The following is a 15,690-nucleotide window of genomic DNA, read 5'->3' on the forward strand; positions in this document are numbered from 1 at the left end:
CTTCGTACGCTCAGTTATTATTCAGATTCTGTCGTCTGAGCTTGCAGCTGTGGCACCTTCTCGGCCCGTAACAAAGCAGCGTTTGTGCGACGCGCAACACAAAAGAGCTGTTGGTGTTTCTGAGGACTACTCGCCTTAACGAAACTTTATGAATGACTCTTGTGTATGTATGTGTGTTTGTGACTGTACGTATTATTTGTGTGTATCTGTGATCACTGTATATATCATATGTCATCACCCGACACCTGGAGTAGCAAGCCAGGCGATAAAACAGGCTAGCATTTCCGGGAGTATCATTAAAAGTTGTTATCTCTCTATCCGCTATTACTGGTACTGATCCGTTACTATTGAGTAGGACGACCGTGTCATATCACCGCCGTACGATTTGAATGAAAGGTCCTGTCTGGCGTTGCATGAGCATCGCTATTTTGCCTGTGTCAGTGGTTAGCCCGCATAGGCGTGCGCAATGTGGGGGGTGGGGGGGAGGGGGGCACCCCCTAATCATCTAAGAGGAGGGGGGGCGCAAAATCTGCCCCGTACATTGATCCTTCTAGTCACCTAAGAGGGGAGGGGGGTGCGCAAAACCTGCCCCATACATTGACTTAGTAAGGGTGGGGGGGGGGGGGCGCTGCGATGAACCTTTGCTTGCCCTCCCCCCGTATAGGGAACCCTGCGCACGCCTGTGTTAGCCCGTGTCACTTGGAGGGGGTTCACACTATTTTGCCAGAGTCACTACTGCCAGAGAGAGAGAGAGAATAAACGTTTATTAGCTATTCCTGTTAGCAGCTAAAGTGGGTGGGGCCCTTCGTCCAGTGCTCCACTGGCTATAGCAGCTCGCCGGGCCTGGTCTAGGGTTGCCAGTTCGCTTCCCAAGGCCTGATCCGAGAGTCGCGCCTCCCACGACCAGTGTGGTAATGTGTGTGTTTTTATGAGTGCGGAGTTTGCCGCAACAGGACGCGAGGGACAGCTGTATGTAATGTGTGTCAGTGTTGGTATCCCTCCGCACCAGGGGCACTCATTTCGATATTCGGAGGGGTGTATCTTAGTAAGCGTGTGTAGGATGTGGTACGTGTTCGTCTGCAGTCGGCGCCAGTCTCTCGATTGCCCTCTGTTCAGTTTCGGGTGAAGTGGTGCCATAGTGCGTCGCTCCAGCCGTTGAGCTTCGAGGATGTCGGCTCGACCGCTTGGTCGTTCGTCGTCGTCAGGGGCTATGGTTTCGTCGACAGGCGCGTCCGTCGCTCGGTATGTACTTGCGCGAGCGAGTCGGTCGGCCCGTTCATTCCCGCGAACGCCCATATGTGCCGGGCACCAAATGATGTCGCGGTCAGATGCGATGTGCGAGCCTGTTATTCTGAGAACAGTTCGTGGTAGTGTACCATGCATGTAAAGTCGACATGCTGTTTGTGAATCCGTGAGGACGGTGGAGTTTGTGCCTCGCTTGTACACATCTGTGATGGCCAGGGCGATTGCAGCGGCCTCCGCTGTATCGTCGCTGCTGCCATCAGTTGTCCTCTGATGGCAGCAGCGACGATACGCACTTCTCCCGTGGCAACAGCCAGGACCAGCGTCGAAAGCGACGTGCCGCTCTACCAGCGGCGCCATACGTGACGTCTCTGCTCAGTCCACGTGATCCCGAGCTGTTGAGGTGCAAACAGACTCTGCCGTATCGAAATCTGATGACCACGTGATCACGACGACGCTGGCAGCAAGAAGCTGTCCTTGGTTATAATAACGCTGACAACGATCCAACTTCTGAGTGTGTGTGAGAGAGAGAGAAAAAAAAAGAAAGAAAGAGAAATGCGAGCCTCGGCGATTTGCGGGAGATAATTTAGCTTGGCTTAAAAGCCGTCTTTCCATCGGTGCAAAATGTGGACGTCTGGTGCATGTTGTTTTTGAGAGATGACTCGTCGCTATATCAATCATTCCACGACATTCAAATTTTGTGAAGATAATTTGAAGTAAATTGGCTCTAAGAGTGCCACTTGTTTTTTCCTTATCTCTTCTACACCACTTAAGATAATAATTTCTAGCTCGACTAACTATGGACTGCAACTGCTGGAATATCGTTTCCCCAATGTATTAAACACGCTTGCACACATGAAACTTTACCAGCATTTTCAGAGAATTGCGTTTTAAATATGGTATGTTTATTTAAATTTATTTCCTTTTTTTATTTCTTGCTGGGTCGAATGCGGAGGACTGGGTCGTTAAAAAAATCCCGAATTGCCGTTCACAAAAATCAAATGTACTACCTTGTGGGATCCTCAGTTTACTGAGGATCGATGTTCGTTTCGCCATTCCGAAGCATCGGCAGAATTAGTGCCTTGGGCAGAGCAGGTAACGCGCTGCCGTCCAATCAAACGTGATCTCATTATGGCCGGTCCTCTTCTGCGTTGAACGCTTGCTTCCGGCATTGGAAACGACCGGGCACGCCGACTAAGAATTCGCCTTTCTTACTTTTTGCGCTGGTGAATCAACAACTTGCATCTCGTTTTTTGTTCATTTCCTTAACAGTTTTTCACTCGATGATGTGAAACCATTTTCACTTTCCCCAGCGTCATTTGTGAGGAGACTGCATCCACCTTTACGGTGTCTCGTTGTTTCTATCGCACTTTTCTTTTCTGGAGTGAACACTGCATGGGGCTGCGATCATCGTTCAAAAGAGGAAAGGGCGGAAGGGGGCGGGAGACAGGTCTGTACAGTACTGAAGCTCGGCGTATGCGTGGACATCGTGCCTCTTGCTTGGGACGTTCTTGACGGTGTGTATTACGTAGTTATATTTACTGGGACTGTACATCCCAAAACCACGATATGGTTAAGAGGCACGCCGTAGTGGATGACTCCGGGTTAATTTTCGCCACCCGGGTTTCTGTACCTAAATCTAAGAACGCTGGTGGTCATTGCATTCGACCTCGTCAAAATGCGGACACCGTGACCGGGAATCGAACCCACACCTTCGAGATTAGTAGCGCGACACCTATCGCACTGAACTACCGTGGCGGGTGGTGTTCATTGCGCTCCATCTAGTTTTGTTTTTCTAAATTTTAAAGAATCAGTGTGTTTTACTCTAAAAGAAATGCCTATGTGGCACAGACGTCTAGCACTGTGTATCCACCCAAATTGGTGTTTAAATTTCGGCCAAACATGAGCACAAACGGACTTATTGTGTGAGAATTAACTTGGGACCGTTGTAGGGAATAAAAATTGCGCAAAATTACTCGTTAGGGACGTTGCGAAGGATGGAAGTAGACTAGTAATAATTGTTGGGGTGTAACGTCCCAAAACCACGACATGATTATGAGGGACACCTTAGTGGAGGGCTCCGGCAATTTCGGCCGCCTAGAGTTCTTTAACGTGCACCTAAATCGAAGTACACGGGCCTCCAGCATTTTCGGGTCAGCAGTCGAGCACCATAACCAGTAGACCACCGTGGAGGCTGAAGTAGATTCAATCGCACGCGCAGTTGCGCAGTATTTCAGGACATCATGTAGGCATGTTTCCGAGAAAGGTGTAGCTGTCAGGGAAATGTATACTTTCCAAAGAGTAAGAAAAAGAAACGACTAGTGTCCGCATCAGGAGAACTGAGTGCTAGTCGAGTTGGTAATCCGTACTAACCGATTGATGGACCACGCGGTGCGTAGTTGAAAGGGCAGAAATCGCCTAATTTATGATTGCATTGTAAAGTATGTGTCACCCGTTGCTGAATGACCCTTAATTAGTGTCAAGGCGGAAAGACTGGACTGCGCAAGAAATCGTTCAGGCTTTCTTTACCCACAAATCCGGTTATATGAGCGTGACAAGGCCGCCTGTGATGCTGCGCAACCTAGAAATTGATTATTTAATCGCCAACCTCTCAGCTTTCCCACGTGTGTTTGTACTGTTTGTATGTGTATCAGACCATAAATCCTCAGTTGCTAGTCTGTGTCCGTCTCGTGTTTCTTTCTCGCCTTGTGTGTGTGTGTGTGTGTGTGTGTGTGTGTGTGTGTGTGTGTGTGTGTGTGTGTGTGTGTGTGTGTGTGTGTGTGTGTGTGTGCGCGCGCGCGTTGTTGCGTTATCAACATCTATCCACTGAAAGGACCGATAACGACCGACCTACACTGCGTTTCATCGATTTGTTCGTAGCATTCGGGTTTCACGTAGTTCGCAATGTGGATAGGGTATCCCGCTGGCGTCACGATTGCTGGAATTAATTAGCGAAAGTGACACGTGCGAAAAAAAAATAATAAAGATTGAGAGATGTGGTTGGGCATCGACACGTTATCAAATCGTGGGCGAATGCCGGCGCCCAGCCGGATCCTCTTTCTTTCCCTCTGTTTCGAAGATACTCCAGAAGATCATCGTCGTTCCTTCACCGCACTCTCTTTTACCTCTCTCTCTATTTTGTCCTCCTTTTCTCCTGTCTCTTTCGTTCTTCTCTCCCTCACACTGCCTGATTGGCGCGGCCCATGCGCGCGGGAAAAGCGGCGCGTATTTGCGAAAGGGAAAGAGCACGCTGGTGGCTGCTGCTGTAATCGGAAAGAGGAAGTGACGTCGCTGCGCGCTCCCTGTCTCCGAGGGTACGTCACGTAGGTGGGGGGCGCCACTTCCGCGCCGCTCTAGAAAGCAGACGACGGGCGGCCGGCGGCGGTCGTCTGCTCGGCTTTCGCTTAAAAAAAGGTTGCGACAGCGCGTCGGCTGCTCGGCCACGTCTGCTTTCGCGTTCAACCGCGCTCCTTTCGTCGTCGGCGTCAACCGCTTCTCCGCAGCGGACACACACACATCTGGTGCACCCCTGTGCGACGAGCTACTATGGCCTTTCACTTTCAGAAACTGTTACTCAGGTTGATCTTTCACCGCATCTCCTGACCGCTCGGTACGCCGCGCTCAGTTCCCTGTGCTTCTCTCGCATTTCTTTGCTTCCTCGCCATCTGCTCCCTCATCACCGTCTGCTCCGTCGCCTGTCTGTGTTGACGGACAACTCGCTAGGCCTCTTGCAGCAGACGACGACAGCTGTGAGCAACAGGTGTAGCCCTGCCGACGAACGCCGTCGTCGACTCGACGGCTGCCCGCGGTTCTTGTCGCTTTCCTTCGCTACCGAAGAAGAAGAAGCTGGATGGACCGTAACCTCGAGATCGGAGGCGGAGAAATGATGATGGTGACGGACACGCAAAAGCTCGTCCTTCCCCAGAGCACGGAAAGCCTGGTAAAGCCTATCGGCTACACCAGCGGCGGTGGTGGCAATGGCAAGTCGGCGCACTACAAGCGCCTGATGGGGATGCGACGGAGCAACTTCCTTCTCGTGCTGCTCGTGCTCATGCAAATGAGCTACTTGTGCTTCGGCGCGTTCATGTTCTGCAGCTTTGAAGGACCGGGAGAACAGGAACTGAGGCGGCACCTCAAGATGTTCCGCGCCGCCTTTCTGAGGAACTTCTCCTGCCTCAACGGTGAGCAGATTACTTATTTTCTGCGCCCGTCTGTTTATTTAATACTACAGGCCTAATATAGGTCTATGCAGGAGAGAGCGTACGAGGCATACAGATGATTTCATGTTAATGAAGGACAAAAAAAAAGGCATAACACACTGTAAGCATAGACGACAACGCGAACATATGAACTACACAGTTCAGTATGTCGGTAGGCGTATCAGAAGTTGTAAACATGTTTAGGAGCAAATAAGAATCCAGCATTTAGAAAAAAGGTTATAGACTGTGTGAAGGCGATAATATGACGTGACATACCACTAGAAAGAAGAAAAAAAAGAAAATTCGCTTGAACAGAGCAGTGTGTAAGTGCATACGCGATGCATTGTTTTCGCTTTTCTTTGGGCACCAAACACCAGCGGCTTATAGTGTCTTAACTCAAAATGAGATTCTAGCAGTGACAAAAAATGAGTAAACTGATTCAGCATTGACAACATAACTCGGCGGGTCCTCATTTATATACGATAACGGGAACGAAACTGGAATGATTTTGGTGATTTTGATGCTTCAGATGGTACGAGGTGGCAGCGTTTTATGGGGCGCTTCAAAACTGCATGAAACATCGCCCCGATGAAAAAAAAAAAAAGAAGAAAAGTTTCATTTCCAGCTGAATTGTTCAACCTTTCCAGCTGGAAAGATTTCCGGTTCGATAGTTCACCTGTACAGCGCTATAATTCAGATCGAAGTCGATGAATATGCAGCTGGAATATGGCCGAATTTCGGCGGGGAACTGTCACAAGTTCCAGCTGAATATCCATCAACTTCGAGCTGAATTGTTTAAACGTAAACATTTCCAGCTATAAAGATTTCGGGTTCAATAATCCAGCTGGAAATTGAACCTTTTTTCGCCTGGGCGCGCTGAAAGGATCCATCCGCGTAGGTCGTCTACGTTATTTCACTCAGGCGCTGATATAATCTACAAGTACGCAACCACATTTATAGACATGTTTATACGTGGCATGTCATAGCTTGTTCCTGTAGCTACCGAGCCGTAATTTAAGAAACACGTGTGAAACTCCGCTATCACATTCTAAAAGCCACGAACAAAGTACCTGCGAGCAACAAAAAATGTCAGCGCAGGCTCAGAGGCCATGCTGCTATACAAAAGTACTCTAATGTCAAAACCGCGGCACAACCCTGTTTATTGAGACTTGAGACGCATATTTATCGGCAGGTTATCACCTTTTCTCCCTCTGAAGTCAAGAAAGTAGCGCGGAAACTACGGTATCGCTTAAAAGCCATTCATTGGTGAAGATTATTATTAGTGCTATTATTATTATTATTAGAAAACAGAGGCTCGAAAATTCCGAGGGTCTTTCGCACTATAGCCAAGATGACTTGAATGCGAAAGTGCCGATGCATTGAAAGGGACACCAAAGTGAAACAATCAATCGGTTTAGATTGGTAAATTGTACTGTGATCACTCTAATGTCGTTAATTTCGCCATCATAGATTTATTTATAGAGGATTTGCACCTGTATTAATAACAGCGGAGAAAATTCGCGCCGAACTCTCCGCGCCTGACGTCACCGATTCGAAAGTGTATTTCTCGTATTTTTGGTGACACTGGCTCAACGAAATTTCTTGAAACTTGGTATGTTAAGTCTATGGCTCCATCAGAGGACAATGTACTCTATTTTCACTGAATAGGAACTACGTAGGACCTAGTATACGCAGTCAAAATTTATGACATCGAGGCGTTTATTGTGGGAATTTCAATGTGGCGTCGCCACCCGCGTTTTCTTTTTCACGTTTTCTCGCTAGCCAAGCGTCTTCCCGCGGCAAGCGTGGCGATAATGGAATTGCGAGTGAATGATTCACTAATATGAGACACATTGTTTTTCTCTTCCCTCTAAAGAGCGAAACGTACGTCAGAATCCAACGAGGCATCTGGCTCGTCGTGTTTCGTTTCGCGCTTGAGCCTCCTCTGGCGTTGACACTCAAACGAACGCCGCAAAGAGGAAGTGAGCGCGCAGGTCGCGAGGTATATTTTTTGCTTCTTTTTTCTCACGCCGACTTTTCGTACAAGTTCACGTTCGCATGAGACGTATAAGGCTTTCGTCCTTATTAAAACAGCGTTGAAGTTAATGGAAAGGTTAGTGTTGACGAGCACATTCGCGCAAGAGCTCCAAATGAGCTAAAGGTGTGGAGAAGCCTAAGGTGTACCGTTAGCTTAGTAAGTAAATTTTGCTTCACCGTATGCATGAATCGGTGATCTCAGATGACCCAATATGGCAACGAATTCCACGGAGAATTGCCACAGAACAGCGCCGTAATCTTGTCACAGTTCTAACACGGGATAGAAGCACATTACCGCGTTCAGAAAATCTAGTTATGTTGCAGTTTGTCAGCGTGTAACTCAAAGACACGCGCGCTTCGTGTTCGATGAAGGGTGTTATATTTCTCGTTCGAATACCAAACGAAGTGGAGGAAATGTTGACCCGCGCACGGTGGTCTAGTGGTTATGTTGTCATACTGCTGACCCGAAGGTTGTGGGATCGAAACCCGGCCCCGGCGGCCGCATTTCCGATGGAAGCGAAAATGCTTGAGGCCCGCGTACCTATAGATTTAGGTATGCGTTAAAGAACCCCAGGTGGTCGAAATTTCCGGAGCCCTCCACTACGGCGTCCCTCATAATCATATCGTGGTTTTGGGACGTTAAACCCCAACATTTATTATTATGTAAGAAATGTTAAGGCCCTTGTGAAGGCGAAGTAGACTGTGTGAACATGGTGCGGAAAGCGACAAGTCGAGCTGATCGACACTACAGGTATGCTTCCTCGCGACGCCCAGCTGTATGAGAAACTATCACGAACGCTTAGCGATAACACAATGCTGACAGAATTGCGAGTTGTGATGATAGCGTAGATGGCAAAGGAAACCTTCTGCGTCAGAGATTGGACGCGAGTATCCTATTTCGAGCGGTGATCTGAAATCACTACGAGGAGCTGTGCGTTGTCGCCAGTATTGCGTAGATACCCATTGTTAATGATATCAGCGTTTGCTTGAATAGGCACCGTGCAGTCGAGTTTTCGAGAGCAACTGCAGCGCCAGAACGGACAGCTTAGCGGATAAAAAAGGCAACATTGAGACGGGGTCGATGCGCGCGTCTCTCCCCTTGCATGAGTGCGTGGACTGTGGACAGGCTAGAAGGAGGACGCGTGCGCGCGTCTGTTTTGTGTGCCCCTAGCGGCCAATGTCAGTGAACTTGGGAATTAGCAAGGGTGGATCTTTGGCCTTGTTAGTGCGACATATGTATAACGTTAAGCGCAGTACTGAATTGACGCAGTATACTGAACTTGGGACGGGCCACTGCGAGGAATGCAGCTCCCTCTGGTCAGTGGACGAAGCCTATACTGAGGGACGGAATATCATGAACGCGCATTCAAATCAAAAGCTTTATGTGTCTCATACGAGCGGGACCTTAAGAAAGAGGCCGGCGTCGACTCGAAATCGTTCAAAAAGTCACATGATCAGCCGCGCGCCTTGTGGCTCGAGGCGCGCGAGCTGCGCGTTCACTTCGTCTTGCGGAGTTCGCGTGGTAAGAACATAAAAGAAGCGGCGTTCGTGGGATATAAAGTGCGCGGTAAAATAGCCACAATATTCGAGTCGTCTTGGGCGAATGCATAAAGCCTGTTAGTTTTTATACGGTTTAATCTGAAGCAGGTCATTTCACCGAGCCGTTCATGTGATCACTTAAATTACTTTCAAGTTCGCCAAGTGATTTTTCTAATGTAAATATGAACGCATCATTGGCGCATACAGTCGGCAAGACGCGTAAATCGCTGAAGAATTACAGAAATAGTTGTGGGCGCGAAGTTGATCCTTGCGGAGCTCCTATGTTGATACGTCTACCATCAGAGGCGTGGCCGTTAAATTCTACTCTACCTTTCCCTTGCATGACTGCGAAAAAAAATTCAAAGGGAACCATAACTTACGTGAATTTTACGTGAACCGTCCAGCCTTCCTACCTTTATCCTTAGAACACGTGTTACAAGACCTGCATGTTATTTCTATCGTTCTGCGAATTTTTCTGCCCGCATCCCTTTGGGGCCCTCCCCACCCTCCATCCCATTAGCTGCAGAGTAGCAAGTGAGTGAATATACGCTGGATAACCTTGTTGTGCTTTTCACTAAAGGCCTTTCGCTTTCATTTATCTTCACCACAATATGACCACAACGACAGTTCGAAAATTGCGGCTTCAGATTAAGAAACTCTAAAGAAAACTTAAACGTTAAATCTTATGAATAAAAGAATGGGACAAGTTAACCTCTAGAGTTGGCACAATAAAACAGTATTCATTATTTCACTCAGCATTGTAATCGTATCTATAATCCTAGCACTTCGAGTAACTCATTTGATCTCCCAGAGCACTTATTCGCATCCGTTATTTCGTTCTTCGTTGGTTACTCTTTGCCTTGTTACTGTGTCTCCCGAATTGCTGTACCATATGGAGCCAGCTGCAATGATCATTCGTCTGTGAAATTGTATTCCGCTTTATGTTTCTCGCCTATTTATGCAATGCCCCTGGTGGGCCCTTAGAGTATTTGAATGAATGAATGAATGAATGAATGAATGAATGAATGAATGAATGAATGAATGAATGAATGAATGAATGAATGAACCAACGGAAAGTAATCGCGCAATAGTATTTTATAGTTGGCCACTGCAACTGCAACTGTCGTTGTTTCTATTTAGCTTTTCACCAAGGCCGCAATATACGCATGCACGGACTGCAAAAATACCTCTACACAGCGTCCAGTCTAGACATTCTTACCTTTCGTGCGCACTTCGCGTGCCAGAAAGCGAAATAGGATGCCAACGTGCCCACACGTTTATTCTTTCGTTGTTTCATTCGATCTTCAATCAAGCAGTAGCTGCAATCTCGTCACTGGAAATAATTAACTACAGCACAAGCCAGTCGCTCCACGTGCACGAAGCGAACTTACATCACCGGCATGCGACAAGTCCCGCTAGCACGCATTACCTACAAGTCACGGACGGAGGATTTATCGCATAGCAGCGGTCTGCGCTATACTACACATGCGACAGCCAGGCAGCCAGCTGTGCGTATGGGAAGAGTGCTATCTCAGCTGGCACTGACCGTATGCCTCCCTCCAAAGTGGCTTTCCGCACCGCCCAATCAATTGCGTGCTAAGACTGATCACGCAAGGTTCACACTCGGCCGCGGTTGGAATAAAAACGCAGCCCTTTCCTTAGATCCTGAGTCTCAATACGTTAACACGTGCATACTTGCTATCAAAGGAACCCTAAAGAGGAAACCGATTTTTCTCGTGTTCGTAAATTACTCCGTCACGGCACCAAAAACACTACGCTTGCTGCGTGAATATGGTTGATAAGCGAGAAAACGCGAAAAATGATGATGAGTGGGCGAAGCTGCGGAGGTTCATCGGTAAACCGTGAATCTTCCGTGAATTCTGCCCAGTACATCGTCACCGACGTGAGATCGGGCGCGTTTATACTAAAGGTTCGATGAGTTATGACGACTTGCAGCTCACTTTAATTTTACATGTACGCTGTGAATTTTTATTGTTTAGAAAACCATTGCTTTAGAAAACATCCGGCGTCTTTCGTTAAGCAGCTGGCGTCTTTTCGTTTTGCTTTAGAAACATCTGGCGTTCTTTCGTTTTGCTTTTACAAAACATCTGGCGTCTTTCGTTGGTTTATTTCATCAATCAACGGCGTTTTGAACAAAATTTTTATTGTTTAATCACGCACAGGAGAAATCTCACCAGGCACTACCTTGGAGGTAAAGAATGGCTGCTAATGGGAATGAGAGACAGAAGAAGTCGGCTTTTAGCTAACGCTGCGAATTTTTATTGTTGAACAACGCACAGGAAAAATCTCCCACCGGCACCACCTTGGAGGTCAAAGCGTAAGACTGGTTACGCACTACGATTACTACGACTACGACTACGACTACGAGGGACGAACGGGTGCCGCCTTAAGGAGCTTCGCCCCTAAAAGGAAAATGCGGGCAGCGACGCCACCTTGAAGTTGCCGCCACCAGTCGCACTGACGTCATAGAGTTTGACGGCGTCTACTAGAGTCTACGCAGTTCCTAATCGGTAAAAATGGGGTACATGGTCTTCTGAGGGAGCTAGAGACATAACATACCAAGTTTCAGGAAATTTCGTTGCAGACAATGTGGCCAAAATACTGGGAAAACACTTTGAAATTTGCGACATCACCATCGAAGATTTCGGCGGGAAACTTAAAAGTGAAACATTTGACTGATTTTCTGATCTATTCACAACCGTACGGTGGTGAAACAAACGACGCTAGAGTTTTCAGAGAGTATAAATTATCAGCGTAAACTAATTTATTGTGTCACTTTAGTGTCCCTCTAAAGAAAGCCTTTAATGGCTCACCAGACGAAAAAATGCGGTGTGATCACGAAACGGTACAAAAAATACCACGTGGCCTCTCAAGCGTGGCTCGAGGCGCGCGAGCTGCGCGATCACTTCGTCATTGCGGCGTTCGCGTGACACGGCATACTGACTCCTATGGGGTAACGCAGCAAGGACATAACAGGATGCGCAGAAAAAATATAGAAAATCAAAATAAAGAAATGTGACAAGCACTTTCTGTCTACGTATTTAATAATACTTTCTATGCACGTCCTTGAAAGGCCATACACTCTTTCCCCTTCGAGTCGTCTTAAGCGCATAAGGGACCCGGTAATTCTTGCTCGGTTCCAACATTTCAGTTTTTTTAGTAAAGATACCCTGGCTCAGATCGGCGGTGTTTGCAAATCTTGCAAGCCAATAAGGTAAAGAAAACATCAAGAAAAACCGAAAGAAAAAAAGAGTACGCGTTACTCTTTACGGCGAGTCCTGACTTTCCTGGTATATGACTGTCTTTAAAGACAGTCGTATACCACTCTCTTTCGGGTCCCACGACTCTCTCACGAGAGTATGATGATCTCCAAAAAGAGTACACGTGTCTCTTTAGAGGGAGTCACAGACGAGGCAAGTCAGAACTCACAAAAAGAAAAAAGAGAGTCAGAGGACTCTTTAATCATGGAGTAGTAGAAGTGTTGGTTGTATTAAATGGATATTCCAAATGTCACATTCAACACCTACGTCGAAGAGATGCATATAAAGGTGGTTGCGTCGGTTAACGCCGTAAATATCATCGCTTCGAGCTTTCCGAACCCTCGGCGTGCGTCATGCGTCTCTCGTGCTTGAAATGCAATGTTGTGCGCAGGTGATGATTGACGGAGGTTTTAGAACCTTGTTTATTGTTCCGTCGAATATTGTGTCTTCCTTTATGAGGCTTTGCGCCTGTTCACTTACGCTCCTCGATCATTTACGAAATGATGATCGATTAGATTTTCACATTATACAGACACAGATGGCTGTGAGGTGCGCCATACAGTGGTGGATAGCGTGTTAATTAGCATACGAGTGGTTTAGCGGTCTTTTTATTTTTTCACTTTCGCCGAAATCTCGGCAACAGCGTCCTCAAATTTCGCCCTACATCGCAGCACGGCCGCTCTAGAAAGAACATCGAAACTGTAACCTTGTTTTCAGAAGCATGTGTATTTATGAGGTATGTTGACCTTCTATAAACTTCCCCAAAACATCGCTACCTTCCCGTGTCTGTCGCTGTTCGAAGTTTATAGCGAAGGATGGAAACAAAGGCAGGAAGGCAGGACGGCAGGGAGGCTAACCAGGAAGGTTTCCGGTTTGCTACCGTATACTGGATAATTAGGGGAGGGGAATAGAAAGATTAGAGAGATGGACTGGAGGGCAGAGAATAAAAGAATTGTCAGAAAGCATTGAACCCTGCAGTTAGCATACATCAGGGGTCTCAAACACGCGGCCCACGTACCTTTCGTTTGCGGCCCGGCCAGCACATGAGTGTCTTAGTCTCATTTTCTTTTTCTTTCTTAATGAGTATGTTCACGAGTTACACAGACGTGACTGGTCTCAAGCATTTCCCCCATCCGGTCACCATTTGTTGAAACATAACCGTGGAGCAAAAACTCAGTGTTTCAGAATCGGAGTGCAGATTTCAGTAATTCTGGAGATCAGCGTCGGTATGTTTATCGAAACTTGACGTCGAATCCCCTTCAGAAAGGACCTACACATATGAGATATGGGAAAGGCTTTCTTTCAAATGGCAACGTCAGCTGAAATCTTGCTGAAACTGCCCCCCACCCACTCTAAACCTTATTCACCATCCCGGCCTTTCGGGAGACTAAATTTCACGGATGCGGCCCGCTATAGCTGAGGTGAGTTTGAAACCTCTGGTACGCATAATTTTATATGCGTTGCGTATACAATTCCGAGCAGCTAGTTTGCACATTCTTGGACATAACCAAAAACAAAAGAAAGCGCAATACTATCCACGGGGTCCGAAGCAAAACAGTATATGGATAGGTGAAAGACGCCTGTAGGCCGTCAATGGAATGATCGAATAAGATAGAGAGAAATGCTGGAGCCTGGCTAGTTGCCTGACATGCTACTCCAGATGCTGGGTGATGATTAGGATATATACACTGATGAACACTTAACAGCGCACAGGTATATTATATATATATATATATATATATATATATATATATATATATATATATATATATATATATATATATATTGTAACCCAGATGTTTACAAGGTATCCTTAAGGCTCGTGGCCCATAAGAACGTCTACAGCGCTTTCGTGACGCGTTACGCGCAACAGCAGTAAGATTTCGAATAAAATTTTGCAGGAAATTCAGTCTGACGTCAAATTCGGTACAACAGGCCAGAAACAGTTTCACGACGACTGTGAAGCAGCTAGGCATACATATATATAGCGTGACTGGCCGGAATGGCGCAAGGTCGGGTACAGCAGCGGCGGCGGCGTCGCATCGGCGGCGGCCGGCTTTCTTCGTCCCGAGGGATTACGAGGAGGGAGGCTTTCGTCCAGATTAGTCTCCGTAGCGTGGTTACCATGGCAGTGGATCGAGATGGGGATACACGAACGGCGTCGGCCGCCCTCTCTTTGTTATTCCCGTGGACAAGCCGAGAAAGGCATGGCCGTCTTTTGTCGCTGCAGTTCTTGCTTAGTGTACAATCAATTCTGAACGGAGATCAAATTTGTGACAATCCACTAGGGGCGTAGCCAGAAATTGTTTTATGGGGGTGGAGGGGGAGGATCGAGCACCCGTTTGTGGCACGAATGGAATCTGTACGAATTTCTCAGAAAGCTTCTTTATAGTTCCCGAAAAATTCGTCCTGCCAGAGGAGGCCCCACAAGCACGAAATGAGGCACGACGATCCAAACGCACGAGGCGTTTCAGTCTTTAATTCGCCGGCGTACAGGCTTTCGCCTTCGAGTCGTCTTGTCGATAGCGTATAACACCCTCGGAATTTTAAGCGCCGTGATAATGTCGTTTGCTTGCATATTGTGGTTCTGCTTCATTGCACAGCAAATGCCGTTGCTCAGACTTGGAGGGCGAAAAGCATCCGACTTAAAATAGAACTGCAGTATATATCGTCGTACTATATTGGGAACTCCAATACTGGGTCAGGAGATGAATCACGCCCATCGCTGACATTGTTAGCGGGCTCGATTGACAAACATCGAGGATGACAACAGAATCGAAAGAAAAAAAAAGCATTTTAATTGTGCTGTTCCTGCATTCGCCCCGCGTGTGTGACTCATCCGTTTCGTAACTTTTGTTCTCGCGCAGCAGAGACGCCGCCACCTGTTGGCCTGCACAGATGTTATCGAGTGTTATTAGAGAAATGAAAAATAAAGGCATTAAGAGGAATAAACTACGAATGTCGGATTAATGCGTGTGTACCTTGAGCGATGACCTTGAGCGATACACACCCGCCGCAGTGGTCTATAGTGGTTATAGTGCCCGACTGCTGACCCTAAGGTCGCAGGATAGAATTCCGGACGCGGCGGCCGCATTTCGATGGAGATGAAATGCTTAGGCCCGTGTACTTAGATTTAGGTGCAAGTTAAGGAACACCAGGTGGTCGAAATTTCTGGAGACCTCCACTACGGTGTCCCTCATAATCATATCGTGGTTTTGGGACGTTAAACTCCACAAATTAATTAATTAATTTATTTATTTATTTATTTTGTTACCCTCAATCGCCGAAGCTTTACAGAGGGGAGTGGGTTACAACATGAAAAATACAAAACAACGAGAAAAAAAAAAAGAACGTGCTATTTTATACATGAACAAGACTAAAGCAAAAAACAT

The 15,690-nt window shown here is 47.0% G+C and overlaps 1 protein-coding gene across 3 annotated transcripts in view; it reads left to right on the forward strand.

Moving 5' to 3' along the window:
* The window catches only part of LOC119373518 (potassium channel subfamily K member 1), a 186,271-nt gene that overhangs the window by 113,577 nt on the left and 57,004 nt on the right, over positions 1–15,690 (forward strand). Inside the window, exon 1 of one of the 3 annotated variants that reach the window (XM_037643569.2) lies at positions 4,602–5,423. The exons of 1 other annotated variant lie outside the window; for it this stretch is intronic. In XM_037643569.2, the coding sequence (XP_037499497.1) occupies positions 5,093–5,423 (331 nt within the window). In that variant the 5' untranslated portion in view covers positions 4,602–5,092. Of the gene's footprint in view, positions 1–4,601; positions 5,424–15,690 lie in introns of those variants that run through there. One more of the 3 variants, XM_037643571.2, reaches the window with a different exon arrangement.

Source organism: Rhipicephalus sanguineus, chromosome 11, assembly GCF_013339695.2.
Source record: "Rhipicephalus sanguineus isolate Rsan-2018 chromosome 11, BIME_Rsan_1.4, whole genome shotgun sequence".
Lineage (NCBI taxonomy): Eukaryota > Metazoa > Arthropoda > Arachnida > Ixodida > Ixodidae > Rhipicephalus > Rhipicephalus sanguineus.